The sequence below is a fragment of the Carettochelys insculpta genome, chromosome 2 (assembly GCF_033958435.1).
Source record: "Carettochelys insculpta isolate YL-2023 chromosome 2, ASM3395843v1, whole genome shotgun sequence".
Lineage (NCBI taxonomy): Eukaryota > Metazoa > Chordata > Testudines > Carettochelyidae > Carettochelys > Carettochelys insculpta.
Window position 1 is genome coordinate 197,185,294 of NC_134138.1, and position 21,652 is coordinate 197,206,945.

At 41.4% G+C, this 21,652-nt stretch overlaps 2 protein-coding genes and 1 long non-coding RNA gene across 19 annotated transcripts in view; 1 reads left to right on the top strand and 2 right to left on the bottom strand.

Annotated features, from left to right (window-relative positions):
- Positions 1–6,474, bottom strand: part of CDV3 (CDV3 homolog) — a 65,106-nt gene extending 58,632 nt beyond the window's left edge. For all 6 annotated transcript variants that reach the window (XM_074988267.1, XM_074988270.1, XM_074988269.1 and 3 more), the window contains exons 1-3: positions 5,927–6,474; positions 3,611–3,690; positions 1,042–1,178 (exon numbers count right to left, since the gene is read on the bottom strand). In XM_074988267.1, the coding sequence (XP_074844368.1) occupies positions 1,042–1,178; positions 3,611–3,690; positions 5,927–6,130 (421 nt within the window). In that variant the 5' untranslated portion in view covers positions 6,131–6,474. The remainder of the gene's footprint in view (positions 1–1,041; positions 1,179–3,610; positions 3,691–5,926) is intronic.
- Positions 6,475–6,696: 222 nt separating this feature from the next.
- Positions 6,697–12,966, top strand: LOC142008801 (uncharacterized). 12 transcript variants are annotated; one of them, XR_012644236.1, is made up of 6 exons: positions 6,697–6,830; positions 7,602–7,683; positions 8,834–8,944; positions 9,472–9,644; positions 11,592–11,697; positions 12,353–12,966. It is a non-coding gene; the product is annotated as an uncharacterized LOC142008801 (long non-coding RNA). The 12 variants fall into 12 exon arrangements; XR_012644234.1 differs by having other exon boundaries at positions 7,602–7,656; XR_012644241.1 differs by having other exon boundaries at positions 7,602–7,656; positions 9,472–9,637.
- Positions 12,967–19,685: 6,719 nt separating this feature from the next.
- Positions 19,686–21,652, bottom strand: part of BFSP2 (beaded filament structural protein 2) — a 47,063-nt gene continuing 45,096 nt past the window's right edge. Inside the window, exon 7 of the mRNA XM_074985489.1 lies at positions 19,686–19,797. Coding sequence (XP_074841590.1) covers positions 19,686–19,797 — 112 coding nt within the window. The remainder of the gene's footprint in view (positions 19,798–21,652) is intronic.

The following is a 21,652-nucleotide window of genomic DNA, read 5'->3' on the forward strand; positions in this document are numbered from 1 at the left end:
CAGTAAAAGTCTCCTTTTACTTCCCTGGATAGTCTTACCACATTTACATCGTTGCATCTAGTATTCTGCTTGTGTAGAAAAGCAAGCAGTGATCAAAACCTGAAACAGGGCAGCTGCAATGGCAACTACAATCACCCTCAACACCTCAAGTCAGAAGTGTGCTGAGAAAGCAAGAGAATATTAACGATAGTTTGCCATCTCCACTAATTTTAGTTATTTTGGACAGTCTGTATCTAATGTCTTCCCCCGCGCACAAAACATCAGATGACAATCCTTTCAGCAAGATATAATGTGGAAGAGTGAACTGCACACATTTATACAAATGTGCTAGTTATTGAATCTTGTTTAAAATTGCATTAAATGCCAGATAATGGCAGCATGCACTTCTGCTTCCTAACTTTGAGGATATGAATAACTGTCATGGCAGATTTTAGGTATAGGAAGAGGGAAAGATCAAATAAGGAAACTAATCTTCAATTTGCAAACTATAGCAATAGGATGTTATTTTCCTCTATGCCTCTCTCAAAAAGGCATTTTAGCCTACATGCCACTGGAACTTAATATGAGCTACATTGATAAACGTCTATAGTAAGATTGGAGTTTTAAAAACTGACCTACACTTCAGAGTTTTTGGAGACAATGTAGAAGTTCCTGTCTAAAAGATTAAGTCCTATCACAACACCCAAGATTACCAGTCCCCGACCCCATCCCCGACCCCGTACCTCGCCACAACGACAAGAGCCAAGGAGAAGTGGAATGAGTGCAACTGCTGAGTGTGCTCCACCTCCCTGTGGCTTACCACTGATGCACTGCCTCCCTGCCCCCGCCCCACATGCACACGCGCGCACACACACAAAAATCTTGCATCCCTGGGGAATGGGGTGCCATGCAGGGAGAATGCAGGGCTTGGGAAATGGTGAAGGTCAACCCCTCTCCCACTCTTGCCCCAGACTGTGCAACTGGTCTGGCCAGGGATTGCCTGTGAGCCATGAGTTTGAAAGTCCTGCTTTAAAATGAAGCTGCTAGTGAAAAAGCACTTACCAATAGTTTCAGCAATAGGTGCTTGCACAGGTGCTGTCTTGTTCCAAGGACCAGAGGCTCTGTCTACACCACTACCAGCCTCCTCCCAGTTGTCACCTGGTTCTTCTCTCTTTTCACCTTCATCATCTTCTTTTTCACTAGAATAGTAGTTACTATGTTACAACCAAAAGATCTGAAACACTTGCCAAAGAAATTATACACGGTGTAAAAAAAGACTAGTTCCTACCTTGCTGGCAATGTAATGTTCCCATGTTCTCATTATTGGAGTGGCTAGACTACAATTCCAAAACAATTTAACCATCACACCCTGGGAAACATGCAGTGCCAAATACTGCAGTAGTTTTACATTTAATTCACTCAACTCATAACCTAAATGAATGTCAATACTAATAAGACAGGATGTACATAACGTACTAGCTGATCAGTTTTATGTTTCCCCTATGCTTTCATCTTGCTCAAAGTTTTAATGCTAAAATAGTTAGGCACTGAACTTTTCTAGAGAAAAGTCTGGAGTTTGGCAGCTAGTTTGAGGCCCTGTTGAGATCAGTTTGAGACATGTGAGACAGGAGCAAAGGAAGTCAGTCAGTCCATGATCGTAAGCATCATTCTAGTTCAATGTTTCTGTCAAGGTGATCTCAAATAGTAACTGTGTCAACATTTGGCTGCCATTTTGAGATTAAATTACTTTGTAATGGCTCGAAAAAATTTATACCACAAAAATCACTGTTAAGGTGTGCCGACTCATCAGGCAGTCTGTCAGTATGCTAATGTTTAAGATTCTCTGCAACCACAAGGCTGGAAACAGCTAATAAAACCCTGTGTTCTAAAGCAAATTCTGTGACAAGTAGTATTTCCTGTCTTAAGGATCCATATATGGAGATATACCTCTCTCACAGAGCTGGAAGGGACCTTCAGAGGTCATTAAATCCAGTCCCCTGCATTGACAGAATTTTTCCTTTTTGATCTATTTGCCCCAAATATCTAAACAGTCCCCTAAAGGGACTGAACTCACAACCCTGGGTTTAGCAGGCCAATGCTCAAACCACTGAGCTATCCCACCCCCCAGGTGATTTCCTTCCTTATACCTGTGAGCTACACCTCACTGGTAGATTTTTAAGTGTTATTTTCACATTTACTTAAGGGATAACAATGTAACTTCTCCTACTCTGAGTTTTATGCTAATTTTCACAGCATTCGTTACTGATCAGTGAAAATCCAAACTAATGGAGTAAAGTCAGGTCATCAAATATGTAAGTTATCTGGACTCTGACAGTGGGATGTATCTACAGTAGCAGAGCCTCCAGACAGGAATGATATACATTGATTAAAGTCTCTTCTTAAAAACAGAACCTTCTATGCTCTGCAAAGTAGCCAAATTACTTCATGGGATGACTAATGCGGTAGGCAGGCCTTAGTTTTCTGAACTGTAAAGCTACAAGACACCTATACATAGCTCTAAGCGGTTTCATGATAGCTTATATTTGAAGAGCAAGGACTTTTTGCTGAAGTAAAGACAGTGAGTAGTCATCTTTATAGGAAACAAAAATAGTGGTTAGTCAAAGGCAGTACAGTAGAAGCTGTGTTATTGGGTATCCCCAAGGAACTGGGGGGGTGACAGACAGATCAGGTGTGCTGGATTTCCACTAGCCCCGCTGCTGCTGGCCAAGTAGCAGCCAGGCAGCTAGCCCCTCCAACCCCACTGTAGCCAGCAGACAGCTGGCTCTGGCTAGCTAGCCAATGGACACACATACGTACAGGAAAATGAAACGTTTTTTGCATTAGATCATGGAAGTCCTTGACAGAGCATACCATCATGCCCCACAGCCTCCAAAGAAAGTGACTTGAACACTTACTTGACAAAACCCAAGAAGCCCAAGGCTGTATTATCCCCTCCCCCCGACCCATCTCTCTTCAGGGTGACAGTGTTACAGCTGAGGACGCTTACGCACCTTACTCATTCACCTCACAATCCACTCACCTCCTTGGTGAGTGGATTATGAGGTGAATGAGCTCAGCTATTTTTGCAGGGGTGAAGGGGAAGCTGTGGAGTGGTGAACACGGTGAAGTGAATGAAGAAATTGGATGGCCCAATTGTCCTGTATTGATTTGTCCTATATTATTTATATGGGACAAAGAAGAAAGCTTCTCCAAAATCTAAGCCTAAGATGATCAACATTCTGGAATCAGAATCCTTCTAGTGCTACTGTTGTGCCAAAAAGCTATGCTGTGTGTGGAGCTGGAAACCCCTACAAGAGAAATCTAGGAAATGAGGGCAAAGAGTGAACTAAGTTACAGATACGCTATCTTGAATATGTACTAATGCGGTTCTGAGTTCTCAGCAAAATTAAGTCATTTCAGAATCTTCTTCCTGAAATTGGATTTCCCTTTATACCTATAGAGTTTCCAATTCCAAATTCACCTTTTAGCCAACAACTGTATGCAGGCAAAATTTGTTAGAAACCTTTATTAAAGCAGGTTCTTCAGACGTAAAGTCACCAAGCCAAAATTTTTTTTTTTTTTTTTTAAGAAATAGACACAGATTTTTCTGGGGGAAAAGAAGTAGTGTTACCTTATTTGCATGGACTGAACTCTAAGCCCACTGTAGTCAATCTCTTCTTTTTGCTCAAATTCCTTCCATTCATCCTCTTCCTGCACAAAAAAAAAGTTTATAAGCTTCTTACCACTTCCACACCATGAGATAACTGTAAGTGCAAAGAGTACAGAGACTACAGCACCACAGTGCCAAAAAGGTATACAAAAGGAACTAACATTCAAAAAATTTCCTGCTGATCTACTTGCTACCTAAATTTAATAATTATGCTTATTACAATTGTCTGCTGTGATTCAGGCAAAAGATTGAGCATTAATATATTTAGCTACTTTCATGCTGTTCAGGATGATTGTGATTTGAATGCATTTGAGGACTCTCAGAAGCGAGGTCATACAAATCAAATTACTCATAAGAGTGTACTGCATTTTAAGTGCTTTATAAGGTAGGCTAGTTAAAACACATGCAACGTGCAGACCAGGATATACATGCATATATATTTAAGTAAGTTAGCTTTCCCCTACAGCTATAAAAATCATCATATATGCAACGCTGTCTTCCTGACTAAACACACTTGCGCTGCCTCTGCTATTTGCCATAATTGTGTGAAACTGAAGAATTAAGATCCTGATTACTTTCATAATTTCAATTAAGAGCTCACTGAGTGGCAGAGAAATTCATGTTAGTTTTACCCTGCTCCTTGAAATCCCATTACAAGCATCATCAGTACTAGTAAGCTCTGCCTCTATTACATAATAAGACAAAAGCAGAAAGGAATATATAAAAGAGAACCCCACTCCACCTCCACAAAATCCAAAAGACAAACAGAGAATGAATCTCATCCTTCCCAATATTTTCTGGAGGAGGAGGAGGATTTCACACTTTGCAAGGCTGATGTGAAAGCTTAAGGCCTAATGTGCAGAGTCTCTCATATGCAGCATTACCTCTTCGCGCCCCATAGCTGCAGAGGAACAGGGCTTACTTTTCATCAAAGCATTACCCCAAGACCCTGTCTTTATCATTTACACCTCTCTCTGGTAAGCAATTAAAGACCTGGTTTAAGGCAGCAAGTTCCTTTATATTACCAAGACTGGCTGCTTACAGACTTTATTCCTTCATGAAGGCTACCCTCCAGGTGAAGCACTTGAAATGACAAAATGTTAATAGGTCAGTATTCTTTGTTTTCCACTGTATTTGCTCTTCTGGGTTCTAATTAAACAAGCCCAGAAGTAATTAACCATTATCTCTGTTTTAGGAATGTGGTCTGAAATGTTAAGTGATTTTATTAGTAACCCTGGGCAAGTTAGAATCTAACAGTCTCAGATAACCTGTGATGAGAGGAACTTCCCTATGGGCAAGTTATTTTAGGTTTATCGTTGGAAATGCCTATTATCAGAAATGGAATGTCTGACTAAATAAGTCATTTAACCTATATCAGCAGTGTTTGTGTTTTCTCTTGCATGGTAACCTTTTCACTGTACTGCTTCCCACGTTCACAAAAGCTATCACCAATCAATACCTCGGATGACAGACTGACAAAAGATTTATTGCATACAGAAGCAAGTCCCTTTTCATTCAGGGATCCACAGACCATACCTAGGGAACCACGTGATACACTTTTCTAGAGTCTGTGGAAGGCTGGCCAGTCGCATGGTGCTGGGTCCTCATTTACAGCTACTAAATCACACGCTGTCAGCCAAATACTGGCCATACATGCATTTGTTTATGAACAGACAGATCAAATTCCTGCACTGCAAACTGAGATTTTTACACCAGTTGTGTTTTTCCAAGTACAAAAGAGCTAGACGCAGCTGAAGAGTTTACACAGTAAAGCAGGATCCGCAGCCTGCGTGACGATTTTTCCTCCCATTACGTTGCTATTATATGCATCTGCAGCAGCTAACACCACAGGTTTACAGCTATCACTCCCCTACTCCTGCAGACTAGTATGGGCCATGGCAGTATCCAACATGTCCAGCCAGCCACTCTAGCAGACTCCCCTACAGGAGGCGGCGCTGCCTCGCTAGATCTGACAGGGGGTCAGGGCCCAACACGTGCGCGGCGCCGGCCACCTCCGCCCAGAGTTCGCGTCCTCATCAGGGCCGGGCCTGGCCTGGTTATGGGGACAGGGACCCCACCCACCCGGGGTCGAGCTCGCAGGGCCTGGCCAGCCCCGCCCCGCAACGGCGCCCTCTACCGACAGGAAGCCGCCACCGCCCACAGGAAGCCGCTGAGGGAGGACGGGCCGCTGGCGCAGTCCAGTCCCGCCGACAACCTCGCACGAGTCCCTCCCCACCCCCAACGAGTCCCAGCAGCAGAGCCCGCTCCCCGTCACACCTTGGCAACCGCCTTGGCGGAGGAGGCGCTGCTGGCGGCGGCCCCAGAGCCCCCCTCGGCCGGCCGGGCACCCCCTGCCACGCTGGAGGCGGAGGTGGCGGAGGACGCGGCAGCGGCTGCTCCCCGGCTCCCTTTCTCCCGCCGCTTCTTCTTGTCCCGCTTGGCGAAGAAGTCATCCAGGCTCCTCTCCTCGGTCTCGGCCATGGCGGCGGGGTTAGCGGGCGTTTCTCTGCCTCGCGCGCTCAGGGGCGGTAGGCGCCGGAACCCCGAGTGGGTGCCGGGAGACGGTTGGCAGAATGAACCAACAGGTGCGGGGCGGCTTCAGTTAGCTTCGCTCCTCGGCGGAAGGCAGTTGGTAGGGCCCAACGGTCACCGCTCGCGGCTCGGCTCAAGGAGCTCCTTGGAAGCGGCCCCCGGTGTTCTGAGGCAGCTGTCCGCTCTCCACGTTGGTGGCGGCAGCCGCCTGACACAGCCAGGCAGGAACTGGGAGGGAGAAGAACCAGCGAGAAGGGTGGGGGTAGGGGAGGAGAAAAGAGCTGTGCGAACATGCTAGGCGCCCCCCCCCCATCCGCATGCGCATGGCAACTTCAGCCAATTGGGTGAGGAGGTTCCTCCGTTGGACCAATAGAAAGCCTGTGGATTAAACGGCTGACGTCAGTGCGTCCAACTGCGTGTCGGTTGCGTAAGAAGCAAAGGGCTCTGTGACTGGTCCAACGCAGAATTTAATGTTATCAAGTGTGGTTGTTAAACGTTTGGGGAGTTGCGCATGCGCGCAGGCAACGAAGGGAGTGGGGGTTGAGGTGGCCGTCCAGGGAGCCGTGTGCGCGAACGAGTGTGCGAGCGGGTCTTGGCGCCCGTCGTGGCTTGGTTCCTGCGGCGCCTCGTTTTCTGATGCTTCAGTGGGGTGGGCGACGTTCCCAGATAAGGAGCCGTGGGGGACACTGGGCCGGCAGGGGCCCTAGCGCCTCTGTGTTCAGGCTTATTCATGGGAGTTAACGAGCCCCGTGGTGTTCGTCAGAGCCCAGGAGTTTGTCAGAAGCTTTTTTCACAAGTAGCTTAGTAAAAACATGGTGGAATATTGCGTGCTATTATGTAAATGTTATGTCTATAATGCATGATGTATACGTAGTGTTTCACAGATGATTTTAAAAAAAAGCTTTTAACTCTTACTTTATTTAATCCTTGTGCAATTATTTCAAATTTTGTAAGTGTTCTGCTTCATTCCCAACAAGTAAACTACCAGGTTTGAGCTTGGATTTTCTGGAGGAACTAAAATAATGTGAATAGTAATGCAACATTAACTCTGGAGTAACTGCCACTGTATCATAGCTACCGCCCTAACAAATTCATGGCTACGAAAGACATGTCGTGGACTGTGAAATGTGGGTTTTGGGTGCTTTTACTCTGTGGTATACAGATTTCACAGAGGAGACTAGCATTTTTTAAACTGGTGATTCCTAACCAAAAAGGGGAGAGTCAAATTTATGGGGGGGGGAGGGGGAAGTATGGTATTGCTACCCTTACTTCTGTTCTCCCGTCATAGCTAGATGACTGGAGAATGGTAGCTATTGGCCAGGAGCTCATCTGTGAAAGCAGCACCCTGGTAGCAGCAGTGCAAAAGTAAATTTGAAAATGCCATGCCATGTGATTCTTACTGCTACTTTGCTGCCTACAGAGCCAGGAGGATGGAGAATGGTGGCTGTTGACTGAGGGCCCAACTCTGCAGAAAAGTAAGGAAGTACAGCACAAAATTAAAGGTAGTAGTACTATGACATGCAGTCCTCCCTTCTGCAGTGCCTTCAGAGCACTGCCTTCAGAGCAAAGCTCCTGTCTGGTAGCCACAACTCTCCAGCTGCTGAGCTCTAAAAGCAGGGTTCACTGTCAGCAGTAGTACAGAAACAAGGGTAGCCATATGGCTGCACCCACTACGGTAACCTTGCAAGCCCCTTTACAACTCCTTTTTGGGTATAGTCCCCAGTGATCAACAGCAGCTGGAAATTTCAGATTTAAATAGGTGAAATCATAAAATTTACTGTTTAGAATCATATGGCAGTGAAGTTGACCAAAATGGACTGTGAATTTGATAGGGCCCTGATCATAACTGGGTTTAATTTAAAGTAAAATATATTTTTGGGTTATTTAACTTCACATTGGTGAATTCATGGCAGAGTCTGGGCCCAAGATATTAAACTGAAACTTACACTCTGGGGGCCATGATCTGATTAGACCCTCTTGGGATTTTTTCTGTGGATCTTTGAGGAGATCAGCATTAGCTTTAGAGCTGCATGTTAATACAGGGATCTGTCCTGGATTTGGTGCTGTTCAATATTTTCATTAGTGACTTGGATAATGGAATACACAGTATACCTATGAAATTTGTGAATAATGCCAACCTGAGGCCATTGCAAGCACATTGGAGACAGTATTAGAATTCAAAGTGACCTTGATAAATTGGAGATTTTTCTGGAATCAACATTTTCTGCTTTTTGGCACTGCAGGCGCCTCAGTTGGAGTATTGTGTCTAGTTTTGGGCACAACTTGGAGGGAATCAGAGGAGAGCATAACGATAATAAAAGGTTTAGAAAAACTGACCTATAAAGACAGATTTTAAAAAGTGGACATGTTGAGCCTGGAGAAAAGAAGAGAGGGGAAATGGGTTAAGTCTTCATATATGTTAATTGGTTGTATAAAAAGGGCAGTGCTAAATTTTAATCCTGGTCTTCTAAAGGTAGGACAAAAAGTAATCAGCTTAATCTTTCATAAGAAAGGATATTAGGAAAAAGTATAAAATGTAGTTAAATATTGGCCTGTTACTGCCAAACGCTGACCTATCTGGTGTGTCCTATAGACGTTGTAGCAGATCTAGTCCACTCAAGTAAACATTACAAACAGAACAATTTTTTTTAGACAGATGCTGAATCTATATGCACTAGAAATGAATATTTATCTACAACATTGTACCTGGGTGGAGTGAACTGCATTCTACTATGATAGCTGTCATCTGGTATAGATGGAAAGGTGAGAAGATGCAGCTGTTACCTATGCACATTGTCCAGTCTTGTTTTTAGCTTTGGATAGCCCAGTGGATTATAGTACTGTAAACTGATTTTGTTTCAGCAGAGTTGGTGAACTGAATCCCTAAAGCCTTCAGAAAACTACTGCGCACACTTAAAACCAGATGTAATTACTATAGTCTTAATTAGTGAACAGATTTAATGAAACATAATTTTACTTTTGGTCAATTACTGTATAGATGCCTATTTAGCATTCTGAAAATGCATGGTAATACTTGTACATATAGAGAGGTCTCTCCTGAGCAAAGGTAAAATAACAGAAGACATCAGGAAAATAATTTTGCAGGAGAATGTAATTGAAAAGAAAGAGAGTGAAAAGAATGGGACTACCCCAATTTCAAAAGCAAGACACAGAGATTGGTTTGAAATAATAAAAGCATTTTTCTTGGATATCTAACTGCATTAGCTTGGTGCAAAATGTATATGGCACACAAGCCTGCTCATAAATAAGTACTTTTTTTTTCTTTGTAGGCATGGAGGAGGAAGCAGGGACACTGATTGCAAAAATTTTAGCCAAAATAAAATCTGGAAATAAATAAGAATGAGTTTACTGTGACTTCAAAATGTGGTATCAGGTGTTTTGGAGCTCAGCAAATTTTAAGACCAGAATAAAACTATCAGCAATGGAGATAAACCTGTAAATGGTACACTTTTAATTATGTAAAAGGATTGTTGTATGTTGCATGCATCAGTCTGCCATAACCAGGAGAAGTGTCTGCTGATGTGCTAACCAAAATTATCTGTTGAATATTGGTAGGAATATAAACATTCATATTTTCTTAGTGCCATTTTATAACTGATTTTTTTTGCGAGCAAAATTATTTCTTCCTAAACATTGGAGGATGGTGCTGGATAGATTTTAATCCATTAAGGGAAAAATACTAGCTACCACTTGGTGCTTTCCATGCATAGGTCTCATAATTCTTGAATAAAGAAGTGATATCATTACCACCGTAGTACAAAGAAGTTAAGTGACCTGCCCAACATCAAAGAGCACTTTGGTAGAACAGCCAGAAATAGTTTCACTCCTGAACTACATTGTGAGGATCAAATTCTTCCCTGTCACTTAGGGGCCAGTCCAATTCTGACTGACATTGAATATACACAGATTTCAGCGGGAGTTGGATTGGGTCCAACTGTAAAATTTCTGCCTGATTATCTTCTGCACATTCCTTGTAGTTGCAAATACTCAATATTAAATGTGATAAAACCGTTTATAAAATTATAGTACATAAATTGAGGTAGACCAGGAGACATACATTTGTGAATTGAAATGTTTCAGAAATGCACATCTCCCTGACCAGCAGATGTGTTTATATTCAGTTTCACAGAAGGAACTAAAAATAGGTCTGTGTAGCTGCAGATAATAGCAGGTTCCGAACCTTAAATTTTATAATCGTATGGCAGAGTATGTTAGCCATTTTAAATGATGCACTACAGGGACTTAGTTATAGGCTTTGGTTTTTGATCAGTTAACTTATCTGAATTTCAGTCATGGGTTCACATAAATTTTTGCCTTAATGCAGATGCATGCTCATCGTAAGATGTTTTTGTTTGATTAACTTTAATCTGCAAAATGTATCCCATTTGCATTATAAAATACTTCCAGCAAAACGAACAGGGTTAATTCTGATGTTTACAGCATGTAAGGATAGCTGTAAAGAACTTAACAAGAACATTCCCAAAAGTCAGATTATCCCCTTTACTATTAAGAGCTGTGCGATAGGCTTTTGGGGAAGAAAAGTCTCCCTGGCAAATCCTTTGCAAAGAGTTCTCTGCATCATTCCATGGAGGGGAGTAAAGGTTTTCCCTTGGAAGCTGTGCTCCTTACCCTTGGATTCTTAGGCTCTGTCTACATTAGGGAGGTAAGTTGATTGCAGATATGCAACTCTAGCTACAGTAGTTGTGTAGCTAGAATCGGCTTATCTGCAATCAACTTACCTGGCCATCTGCAGATAGGGAGGTAGATGGAAGGATCTCTCCTCTAGACTTCCCTTGCTCACCATATAAAGCAGGCGTGTCCAACCTGTGGCCCTGGACAGCTAGTAATGCGGCCCCACAAGATCGTAAACTTTTAACATTATTATGTGATTTATATACATTAACTATGTTATATATTTTATATGCAGCCCAAGACAATTCCTCTTCACTCAATGCAGCCCAGGCAAGCCAAAAGGTTGGACACCCATGATGTAAAGGAATACGGGGTGGACTGCCAACTCTATGTATCACCCCCAACTTGCCTATTCTTCCCTCTAGCCTGTTTATTCACAATTTCTTTCCCCAACATGGATCCTCAACCGTAGGGAAAGTACTACTGAATCAGGGTTGTAAGAAGTGGGTCATAGAGGCAGTTGTGTCCCCTTGTGCACAGAAGGAGGCAGATTTGTATGTGGAGGACTCATCAAGTAGATTCAAGAATTGTTTAATTTGTCCTTACATTCTTTTAGACTTTCAGCCTAGTATCCTGGGTGAGTTAAGTGTTTTAAGGGTTGGAATGCGTGGCTGCCTAGTACCTACATAATTGAGGAAAGCCAAACAACACCAGAATTTGCTGCATGGTCGTCTGTTGCTGTCTTTATTGTTACCAGGCTTTCTCCATACTCCTTGACTATAGTCAGCTTCTTGGCAGCAGTTTATGGAAGTGTCCGTGGACTTTTCCTGCTCATACTTTTGGCCAAGTACCCTTAGATCCAGGTACTTTTTGTCCTAATCCCTTCTCTCTTTAGAGGTCAAAAATGTGTTCCTTATCAAGAATGATTTGCAACAGATAGTCAAGTGAAAGTAACACAAAAATATCTTAAAGGCATTTTTAAATAGAAAACTGAGACAAAGTGCAAGGGTGCAAGTCCTATCTAATACACAGTTTGTGTAACAGCCCTTCTCTATTAGTAAAAAAAATCTTTTGCTTACAGATTGTTGTGGTTTAGCCAAAGTTCTTATATTTTTAGGATTCACGCAATTGTCAACCTTTTAGGCTATTTCTGTCACTGTTTCTCCCTTTCGGTATCTCAGAGACCCAAGTATTTCTTCATATTTACCAGTGAAATCTTTTACAGTTAGATTCTCAGCTGCCAACTTTACATTAAGTAACAGAATTGCTGTTGATGCTTTCTAATTAGTTTCTAGATTTGTCAGTCATCTTTGTGTATCTATTATACAGTGTTGTTTTTAAATTTCTATATATTATTAGCATTGTTAGCCTGTGTGTTTAGAAGGCTAGATACTGTGCAGGGCCAGTTCTGAAGACTGTATAGAGTAAAAGTTAGGAGCAGAACAAGGGAGCACTGAGAAATCTGACATAGCATTGAGTTCACTGTTGAAAGGCTTCCACATTACTTCTCTCTTCTAGGTGTAAAGCATAATCAGGGAACAAGCAGCTAAGTGACTCATCCTGAACTCCATTGCTACCTAGGTGCACCAATGCTCCTCCACCAACATATCACCCAGTTGGTTTGTGAAGAAAAAAAGAAACCATAGAAGCTTGACACCTAACTGCTCAGCGAGGAAGAATACACCTGCTGTTTGACCTTACTTGTGCCAATGCATTCTTTTCACTTGTACTCATAGTGAGCTTGAATATCCTGCAATGCATTGTGTAGTGACTTGCAGATTAAATGATTCAGGAAATAGAACAAAGTTGACAATCAGTTTCCGTATGGCACATTTTCCTTGAAATTTCATAGTGACAGAGAGGTAGCTGTGTTACTTTGTATCCTAATAAAGCTAAAAAAGTCACTTAGCTCTTTAAAGACTCACAAAATAATTTATTAGGTGATGAGCTTTTGTGGAGCAGACACACTTTAGAGCTGGAGATAGTGCTGTACTGGGAATGGCGTGACAGTTTTATAATGCAGAGGTACAGAAAAAAACAAATGAAAAATGACTGACAAATCAGATACACAGGACAGAAGTGGAGAATCGAGGGAGGGGAGAACATTACTAACTGTAAGTGTCCTGCTTGAGATCACCACAAATATCAACGTTTGGGAAGCTGTCTTTGTAATGCATAAGGTAATTGCTATCTTTATTAAGGCTGAGTGTCAAAGTTTCAGGTTTGAGCATAAATTGCAGTTTATTCTTCCCTTTGTAATCTGCTGTTAACGTCTCTGTTGTAAGAAGCATATTCTCAGGTCTTCAACAGTATGGCCAACTCCACTCTAGTTGGGATGAAATTCACATAGACACACCTTCTGAGCCCTGACCAGGACTATTCTGTTTGCTTCCCAAAATCCATAAATCAGGAAATCTCGGGTGCCAATACCCAAAATGATAGGGCATCCTTACTACCGGATTATTGAGCTATGTAGACTCCCTCCTCAAACCCTATGCCACCAGGACTCCTAGCTATCTCCGAGATACCACTGACTTCCAGCAACAAACCCTGTTGCCAACTTTGTCCACGTATTTATTCGGGAGGCACCATCACTGGATCTAACCACATTAATTACAGGATTAGGGGTTCATACTCCTGTACCTCAACCAATGTTATTTATGCCATCATATGCCAGCAGTGCTCCTCTGCTATGTACATTGGACAGACTGGACATTCACTTCACCAAAGAATGAATGGACATAAAGCAGACATTAGGAATCTAAACTCACAGAAACCTGTCAATGAGCATTTCAGCGGAGTAGGTCACACTGTTAAAGACCAGAGAATATGCTTCTTACAACAGACGGACTTTTAACAGCAGATTACAAAGGGAAACATAAACTGCAATTAATGCTCAAATTCGATACTTTGACACATGGGCTTAACAGAGATTGTAACGGGTAAGATAATTGCTAAGACAGCTTCCCCATCTTTGATATTCGTAGTGATCTCGGGTCAGGACACTTGCAGTTAGTAATTCTCTCCCCTGCTCTGCACCCTTTCCCCCATCCTATGTATCTGATTTGTCCGTTTTTATTTATTTATTTTGTATCTCTCTGTTTTTAAAATCATCATGCCATTTCCAGTAGACCACTGTCTCCAGATCTAAAGACGTGGGTCTGCCCCATCAAAGCTCATCACCTAATAAATTATTTTGTTAGTCTTTAAAGTTCTACATGACTGATTTTTTGTTTTGTTTTACTTTCATGGTAGATAAGTTGGTATTGCCCTTCATATTGCCACTAAGGAAAGTGTTGCACTTCATCCTGAGATACCAAATTGCAAAACATGCAGCTGGCATAATACCTGTTCACTGGGCAATTATGGATAAACAGTTTGACTCTGGTAACAGTGCTAATGGGAACCTAAAGGGTTTCTGCTTCCTGTGTGTCATTCATCTCTTGCAAATACAATATCATAAAGCGGTGGAATGGTCCTCTGTTGATTAGAGATTTAATACTTGTTAGCAGCAGAGTACTGATAGGTGCTTCAGCTATTAACTCTGACACAGCAAAAACCAAAAGAAACAACAGCACTACTTCTGAGGCATAATCAGTTGAGTCTTAGATGGTACCATGCAATTGGTTATGTTTTACTGTCATATACTATACTTACTTGTAGGTCCTGGACTCTAACTTGAACCTGGAAGTCTACACAGCAATGAAAAAGGCCCATAGCCTGACCTCAAGTTGTTGTCATGGGCCAGGCAATTTTTTTTCTATGCAGTGCAGATATACCAAAAGTCTGTATAAGAACTAAGAATATACCTACCATTTCATGACTCCTACTCCTGTGTTTAATAATAAATCCATACCTCTTCCACATCTTCAGTTCTCTGTGCCTTCATTTAATCAATTTGTGAAATAATTGCTTAACAATCTGCTTGGGTACATGTAGATTGTAGGCATACAATATGTAGTGTGTACACTTTGCCAAATAACAAACATTAGTCAAAGGACTATATGTACTAGGCAGTCTATTTGAAACAAATAAAAAATTCCAGGAAGACAGGGCACTAGCAAGGCAATACCCCAGTGAAGTCCCTCACAGCTGTTCAGTGGTTATAATTTACTGGGATTCCTGCCAGAGTGTTGTCATTTGAATCTACTTGAGGACTTTGTCCTTCATATTGGCCTCTGGCTGTTAGGTATTTGATACAATTTCACAGTTGGAAGGGAAAAGTTTTCTTGTTTAATCCTGGCCAAGAGCCATCTGAATGTACTTAATGATGGAGATATGAGTTATTAAGGTCTAAAGTTTTCTGAACAGAGCAGTTGCACAATTATAGTTTGAAGTCTTCTAGGGATTTTTAAAAACTTTTTAAAGACTATAAAATCAATCCACTAATAACACTGAGGTGATCACATTTTTACTAGACTGTATGGTGGAAACTGCAACAGAAGTAAAGCTGAATATGGGAAAATTAATGAAAATGATGGTTCTCTAAAAAACAGTTTGAAACACGTCCCAGTTGAAAAATGTAGTTCTGTATCTAACATAAGTTGCTGAAACAGAGTTGGAGGAAAGAGGACCCAAGCCGTGGCCTAAGGGACCTAGACAAGCCAACGTCAGCTGCCAGTTTTGATAATTTTTCCTTTAATTTGCCTGAGTCTCAGTTCCCCATCTGTAAACATTCCTTATAAACCACTTGTATTGTGAAAATAATTCCACAGTGTTCATATGGAACTCAGGCACTCTGGTGATGAACATCTTAAGACTATAATTAGCTGTATCCAGGAATATAGTAACTGTTTTCTAAGGCACTTCAGAGAAAAGAACTTTGCTTAAAAGAGCCGTCTGTACTACATGTCGGGAATCTGGGAGAGTCCTTTGGTTAGCTCTTGGCATTTACTAATGGGTAGAGAGTGTCACAAGAAGTGCATTTAATAAAAACCCTGGGAGAACTTAAGTATCAAAGTTGAGGAAGATAGAGCACAGATGTTTTCAAGAAACCGATGCAATCCCCAAAAAAGAAGATCTTATTGAGAATATAATAAGTATTTTTTGTATTACAATTCAAAACCAGATCCAAGAAATGCCAGATTGTGTGAACTTAAAATCCAAGTCTACATTAAAAAAAGAATTCTGAGGGATTTCCTATTTCAAATAAACTACTCAAGTGAAATGCTGAGGACCTACTTGTCAGAATGTGGCTATAAACTCAAAATTTCACAAGAATTCTCCAACAGTGAAGTTTCAAAAACAGTTCACATCAGGATAGCTGACCAGGCCTTTGCATACCTATTAATGAAGCATCATTAGAAACACCAAGGAAATGCTCCAAGAATTAGTAGCACCAGTTTGTAGCACCCTTCCTGCCAACAGTTTATTCATTTAATGTTTTAAAGCAGTTGGTCACTGTAAGTATAGCACATAAAAGTCCCAGCCTCAGCTAAGGAATAATCTAGTATATGGGAACACAAAAGTGACTTGTAAATTCAGTCTTCCTCAGATTACAGAGAGAAACTATTGACTGTGGCTATTATATGTTAAATGAAAAACAGGTTTGGTAGGCCAGTTGTCAAGCAACGAGCAAGAGCTGGTTTGGTAGGTCTTGTACTTTAAGGATCCATGCTGTACTTGTTTGCTCTACTGTTATTTCTTGATGCCAAAAAGAAACCAATCCTAGACTTTCATTTTAAATAAAGCAGCGGACGCACTCCAGCTGAACTGCTGGGTATCAGATTGTGTACAATTATTACTTATATTGTAGCAGCACTCAGTTTGTGAGGTTCTCAAGATTTTACAATCTAACAACGGAAGGGAACAAATGAACATCACATGAAATAGATACACGCATGGGCGGTGTGTATTGGAGGCTGGGGGAGGCTCAGCCTCCTCAAACCTCCAGTGATGCTCTCTGTCACAGTCCTTGGGCAGCAACTAAGGCTCAAGGTTCCTCCAGGCATTTGGGTCTGAAGCGGGACAGCTTGGGCAGGATGGCTGGAACTCCTTCAGCTATGCTGGGGGGCTCAGGTCTTCTCTGGCTGGCAAGGGTGGAGCTTTGTGTGGTAAGGGGTAGTATAGGTGAACTAGCCTTTCTGAACAGGGGACTTATATGCTGCCCATGCATACAATCCCCTTTTTTGTTGCATTTTATGAGGTATATAGTAATTTCCTATACATTCTTCTATCTAGCCGTTTCTTGACCAAAATCTCTCAGGCATCACAGTTGAAATGGGTCTTAATGAGAGCTTCAGATGAGGAGATTATTTTATAAACTGTCTCAGGAAGGCTGTTGCATATCTAGGTGACATAGAGGAAAGGTTAAGACAGTTTTGAGAGAAGCAGGTTATCAGGATGTTAAGGCTGTCATCAGTGTGAATAAACCTGGGGACAATTTGTTTTTCCTCATCCATTTAAGGACCTTTGTAGCTTTGTTTGATATTTATTGAATTAAAATAAGATAAATGTCTTCAGACGGTGAACTGTTAAATAAATATCCTTTTTCTTAGCATGCTTTGGTTTCATATAACAACATGTCAATATCCTGAAGCAGATATGTGTGAAGCATTTATTTCTCATCTGTTTATACGGTAAAGCCCTGATCCAGCAAACATACATGTTTAGCTTTAATATATGAAACAATTACCGACACAAATGTTTTTCACATTCATAAAGATTTGCAGAAGTAGGGGCAAAGTTTTATACTTCTCTGAATATATAATTGCTTGAATACTTTACAGAGTGTATAACAATATTATAAACAACACAATTAAACTCTGTGGAAAAGAAGACTGAATAATAGAGGAGATCGGCAATAGCTGTACTGAAAGGTCACCACGTCAGTTCAAATTTGCTTCAGATCAGTCACTGCAATTGACTGGTGATTAGTGACATATGGGGAAACCTTGTGGTCTAGCCCAAGTTGCTGCAAAACATACTGCACACCTGCACTAATTACCACCCTTATTAGCAAGCTCAGCAGAAAGGCCAAAGATGGAAGGTGGGATTGAAACTGAGTTACCCTCTTTTGTGTTAGGAAAAGATTCCTCTCGAAGAGAACTAAGGTATGTTTTCAAGGTAGTGTGGGGAAGCTTGTATTTTCGCTCCCAAAGTTACTCCTACTGTAAAACTGACTGAATCAAGTTAATTTCATGCTTTATCAGCTTCTGGTGTATTAATACAAATTGAATTTCAGAGCAATGAGCCCAAGTTCTTATGAAGCACTATGGAAGCCTGCAGTTTCTACTCATTGCAGTAAAAATACACTTAGTGGGTGAATAGTATAATACCACACTATATGTATTCTAAAAAGAGGTAGCTTACAGTACTTTGTGAATAGAACTTTTGCTGTTAATCTAGTACCTTTCAGCAGCACTAAAAAGATGGGAGAATTTTACTAAAAACCCAATTATAACTAATTATAATTTTAACATATAACTTGAAATCTATGAGCAAAGGACTGACTTGAGGAAGAGAATATAATAAAGCTGTTGAAGCTACTACCAACTTAGGTTGTTAATTCAAACTGGATAAAGCAGACTGGTGTGATGGGTTTGTTTCCACAAACACTTTTGTCAGTGATATCTTTTGCTTTGAATTCCAACATTATCTTCTGTGGACAGAGAATTTCAAAATTAGCTGAAAGTTTAAAAAAAAAAAGGTAATTAGTGGAAAAATAATAGGAGAAAAGTAAAAATTGCAAGACCAAATTATACTCTCACTTCTACTGGTGAAATACCATTGGTAGAGCCCTGCAAATTTGTGGCTGTGACTCATTTTTGCAGATATGGATGTGGATATGTATATCTTCATTTTGTACCTAGAACTCTGCAAATTTGTGGATATCCATTTTGTATATGCAGCTGTCTGCGTCTGTGGATGTAGATATCCGAGGCTCACTTTTGCAGATGGAGATTTGCATTTTGTATCTGTGCAGGGCTTTACCCATAGGATTCAGTACGATTACACCAATGTAACTGAGAATACAATTTGGCATATTGTATTAAATTCTCACAATGAGTGAAATTTATCCATTTGTAGAGGACCATATTAAAGATCATCACTTCAGTACATAGTAGAATATAAACCTTGTGCTTATTCTCTGCACAGGGATGAATTTTACCCATAACTTTACTCAAGCTGCTTGAGAACATTTTGATTACTATTAACGTTCTGTCATTGCTATACATTAAACTTTAAAAATGTACTAATACGTAAAGCATTTTCATTTGCATATAAGAGCTTTTGAAGATTTGGACCATGAAGGGCGGTGTGCGTATTTACTAGAGATCACCAGGGACCAAAATTCACACCCAACACACATGTAACTTTAGTGACTTCTCATTCTCCATCCAAACTTTGTGGGTTGGGCCTCTTTCTCTGTCTTCACTCCCATACATCTCCTCTCACATTTAGTGAAATTCTCCTCTGTGCTGAGGGCCTGAAGAAGGTCTGAAGCCTACTTAAGCCCCCTTCTCTAAGAACTTAAGTCACTTCAGAAGTGTATGAGCCTCTTTCTGGCTCTCTGCACATAAGAGAATTTCACTCCAAAGGAACATGGGAATTGCACAACTAGATCATGATAGGAAGTCTTGCAACAATAAAAATAAAATAGGAGAGACTCTTTTTTTTAAGTTGGAATAGACATTATAAGTATTTGCACAGTTATGGATATAGTTAGCTGCTTGAATGTACAATTCCACCACATTTGTTTGAAGGATCTTAGGACAGAATTGTAGTACCTGCATTTATCGTGATCAGTATTCTCTGTTATATTATTTGAGATGGTAGGTTGGTTCTGTGCAATAGGTGATATTGGGTAGTGGTGTTGTTTCTTGTATAACTTTTTGTCTTAATGTATGTTTCAATACTCTCCCACAAAACTTGGAGTGAAGATCAGTAGAAATTTAATTTCCAGCACCTGTTGACTTTCTTCAGAATTTTCACAATGTACCTGTGCTTGCCTTGTTACTATCCTACAGCCCAATCAGAAGCCAATTAGAGTTGTGCCATTGGGTCCTCTATCTATGGAGGATCAAGACCTGGCTTAATAACACCAAGGTATTTTCTCTTAGGCAGGCAGGTATTATGTGAAAAGCAAAGCCATTTTAATGAGGGCTTGTTGACAGAAGGCTTTTGTTTGGAATGTCAGGGAGCGGAGAGCATGGGATCTTGTAAACTCTGTGGCTAATTTTGGTGACTAGAGAGCTTCCAGAAACAAACCACGACACTCTTGACGTGAATTGAGAACTTTTTTCCCCTGAGGATGCATGTTTAAAGAAAAAGTAAATTTATTTTTTTTCCACAAATGATGCAGATAGTGGGTCAAATTCAGCTTAGACTCTGCCCTGCCCAATCAACAAAGCATTTAAGCATGTGTTTAAGCTTACCTCTGTTCAGCAATGCTTATAACTAAGCACATGCTTAAGTGCTTTTGCTGAACTGTGGGGCTGCTCATCTGGGAACAGATGCTCATCTGGGAACAGAAAATGATCCATGTATTCTGAACCAGAATTTGATTCAGTATTCCGTGGTGGAAGATGTAATATATTTGGTTTCTTTTCTTGATTGACCATCAACTAAAAGAAAAAGTTTTCCCTTTGATAAATACTGGAGCATATTTTAAACATTAATGACTATTGCCCAGATTCCCTGAGTGCAAGGTAAATTAGGGGCCCTCTTCTAGACTCTAGGTCACACCCCTCAGTCCATCCCACCACTTTCCAACATTTCCCACTTTCCTCACAGTTCACTCCTCCATACGCTACATATCCCCAACTTCTCAACCTGGAGCTCCTCACCTCACCCCATAGCCGAATGCTCTGTCACCCCCTGCCCCTGGGACTATCGTGGCAACTCACTGGCATCCCCGTGGCTTGGTGTTCTGTCCCTCTCCTGGTCTATGGCAGCTCCTCCCAGTCCTAGAGGGTCTGCTTACTCCTGTTGTCCTCCCCACCCTCCCACAACACAGGTCAAATTTGAGTGCTGAGTGACATTGCAAGAAAATGTATGAGAGTTATAGTGCTGCTCTGGTTTGCACAAACTGCCTTTCCATCATGCTGGAGGTGTGGCTGGGTCAGATCCGAGTGGTGCTGTGATCCAGTATACCAAATTGCAAAGCTGCTCACTCAAATGTGGCCTGACTGTCCCTGTCATGACAGAATGGCAACCAGGCCAACCCTGAACAGCTCCACAACCCCACACGCCCTGTTACAATGGGAATCAAATTTTGCCTGTCTGCCCTTCCCTCTGTCAGGGTCAAATATGAGTAAGTGGTTTTGAGACCCTGTGTTCCAAATGCAGTGCTGCAGTTCTCTGTCTGTTTGGGACCCCATAACTTCATGGGCCTGGAGTGACTGCACCTCTTGCACCATTTGTAGCTGTGCCACTGTCTAGCCATGTATTTAAGCAGGTGCTGATCTTTATGCATGTGAATAATTTTGTTAACCTCAGTGGTCGATGGCTGTGTCTACACTAGGATCTAACTTCAAAGTTAGGCACTACTTCGAAGTAGCTAGCAGAGAGTCTACGCACATTTTCCCTTACTTCGAAGTCCTTACTCCAAGTTTAACTTCGAAGTAGGTTGTGTGGAGATGCTCAACTTCTAAGGTGCTTATTTCCAAGTAGTACTTCGAAGTAAGCAACGTAAAAGTTATTTAGTAGTGTAGACATAGCCAATGTGTTCAAGTACTTTGTCGGATCTTGACTTAAATCACGGCTTTCTGTCCTGTAGAGAGGATGAGGCCATCCCCAGGAACACAGCCTGTGAGTCTTCCTACTGGGCAGGAGGGAGCCTTAGAAAAGGAATCATGTTCCCAGCATGTGAAACAG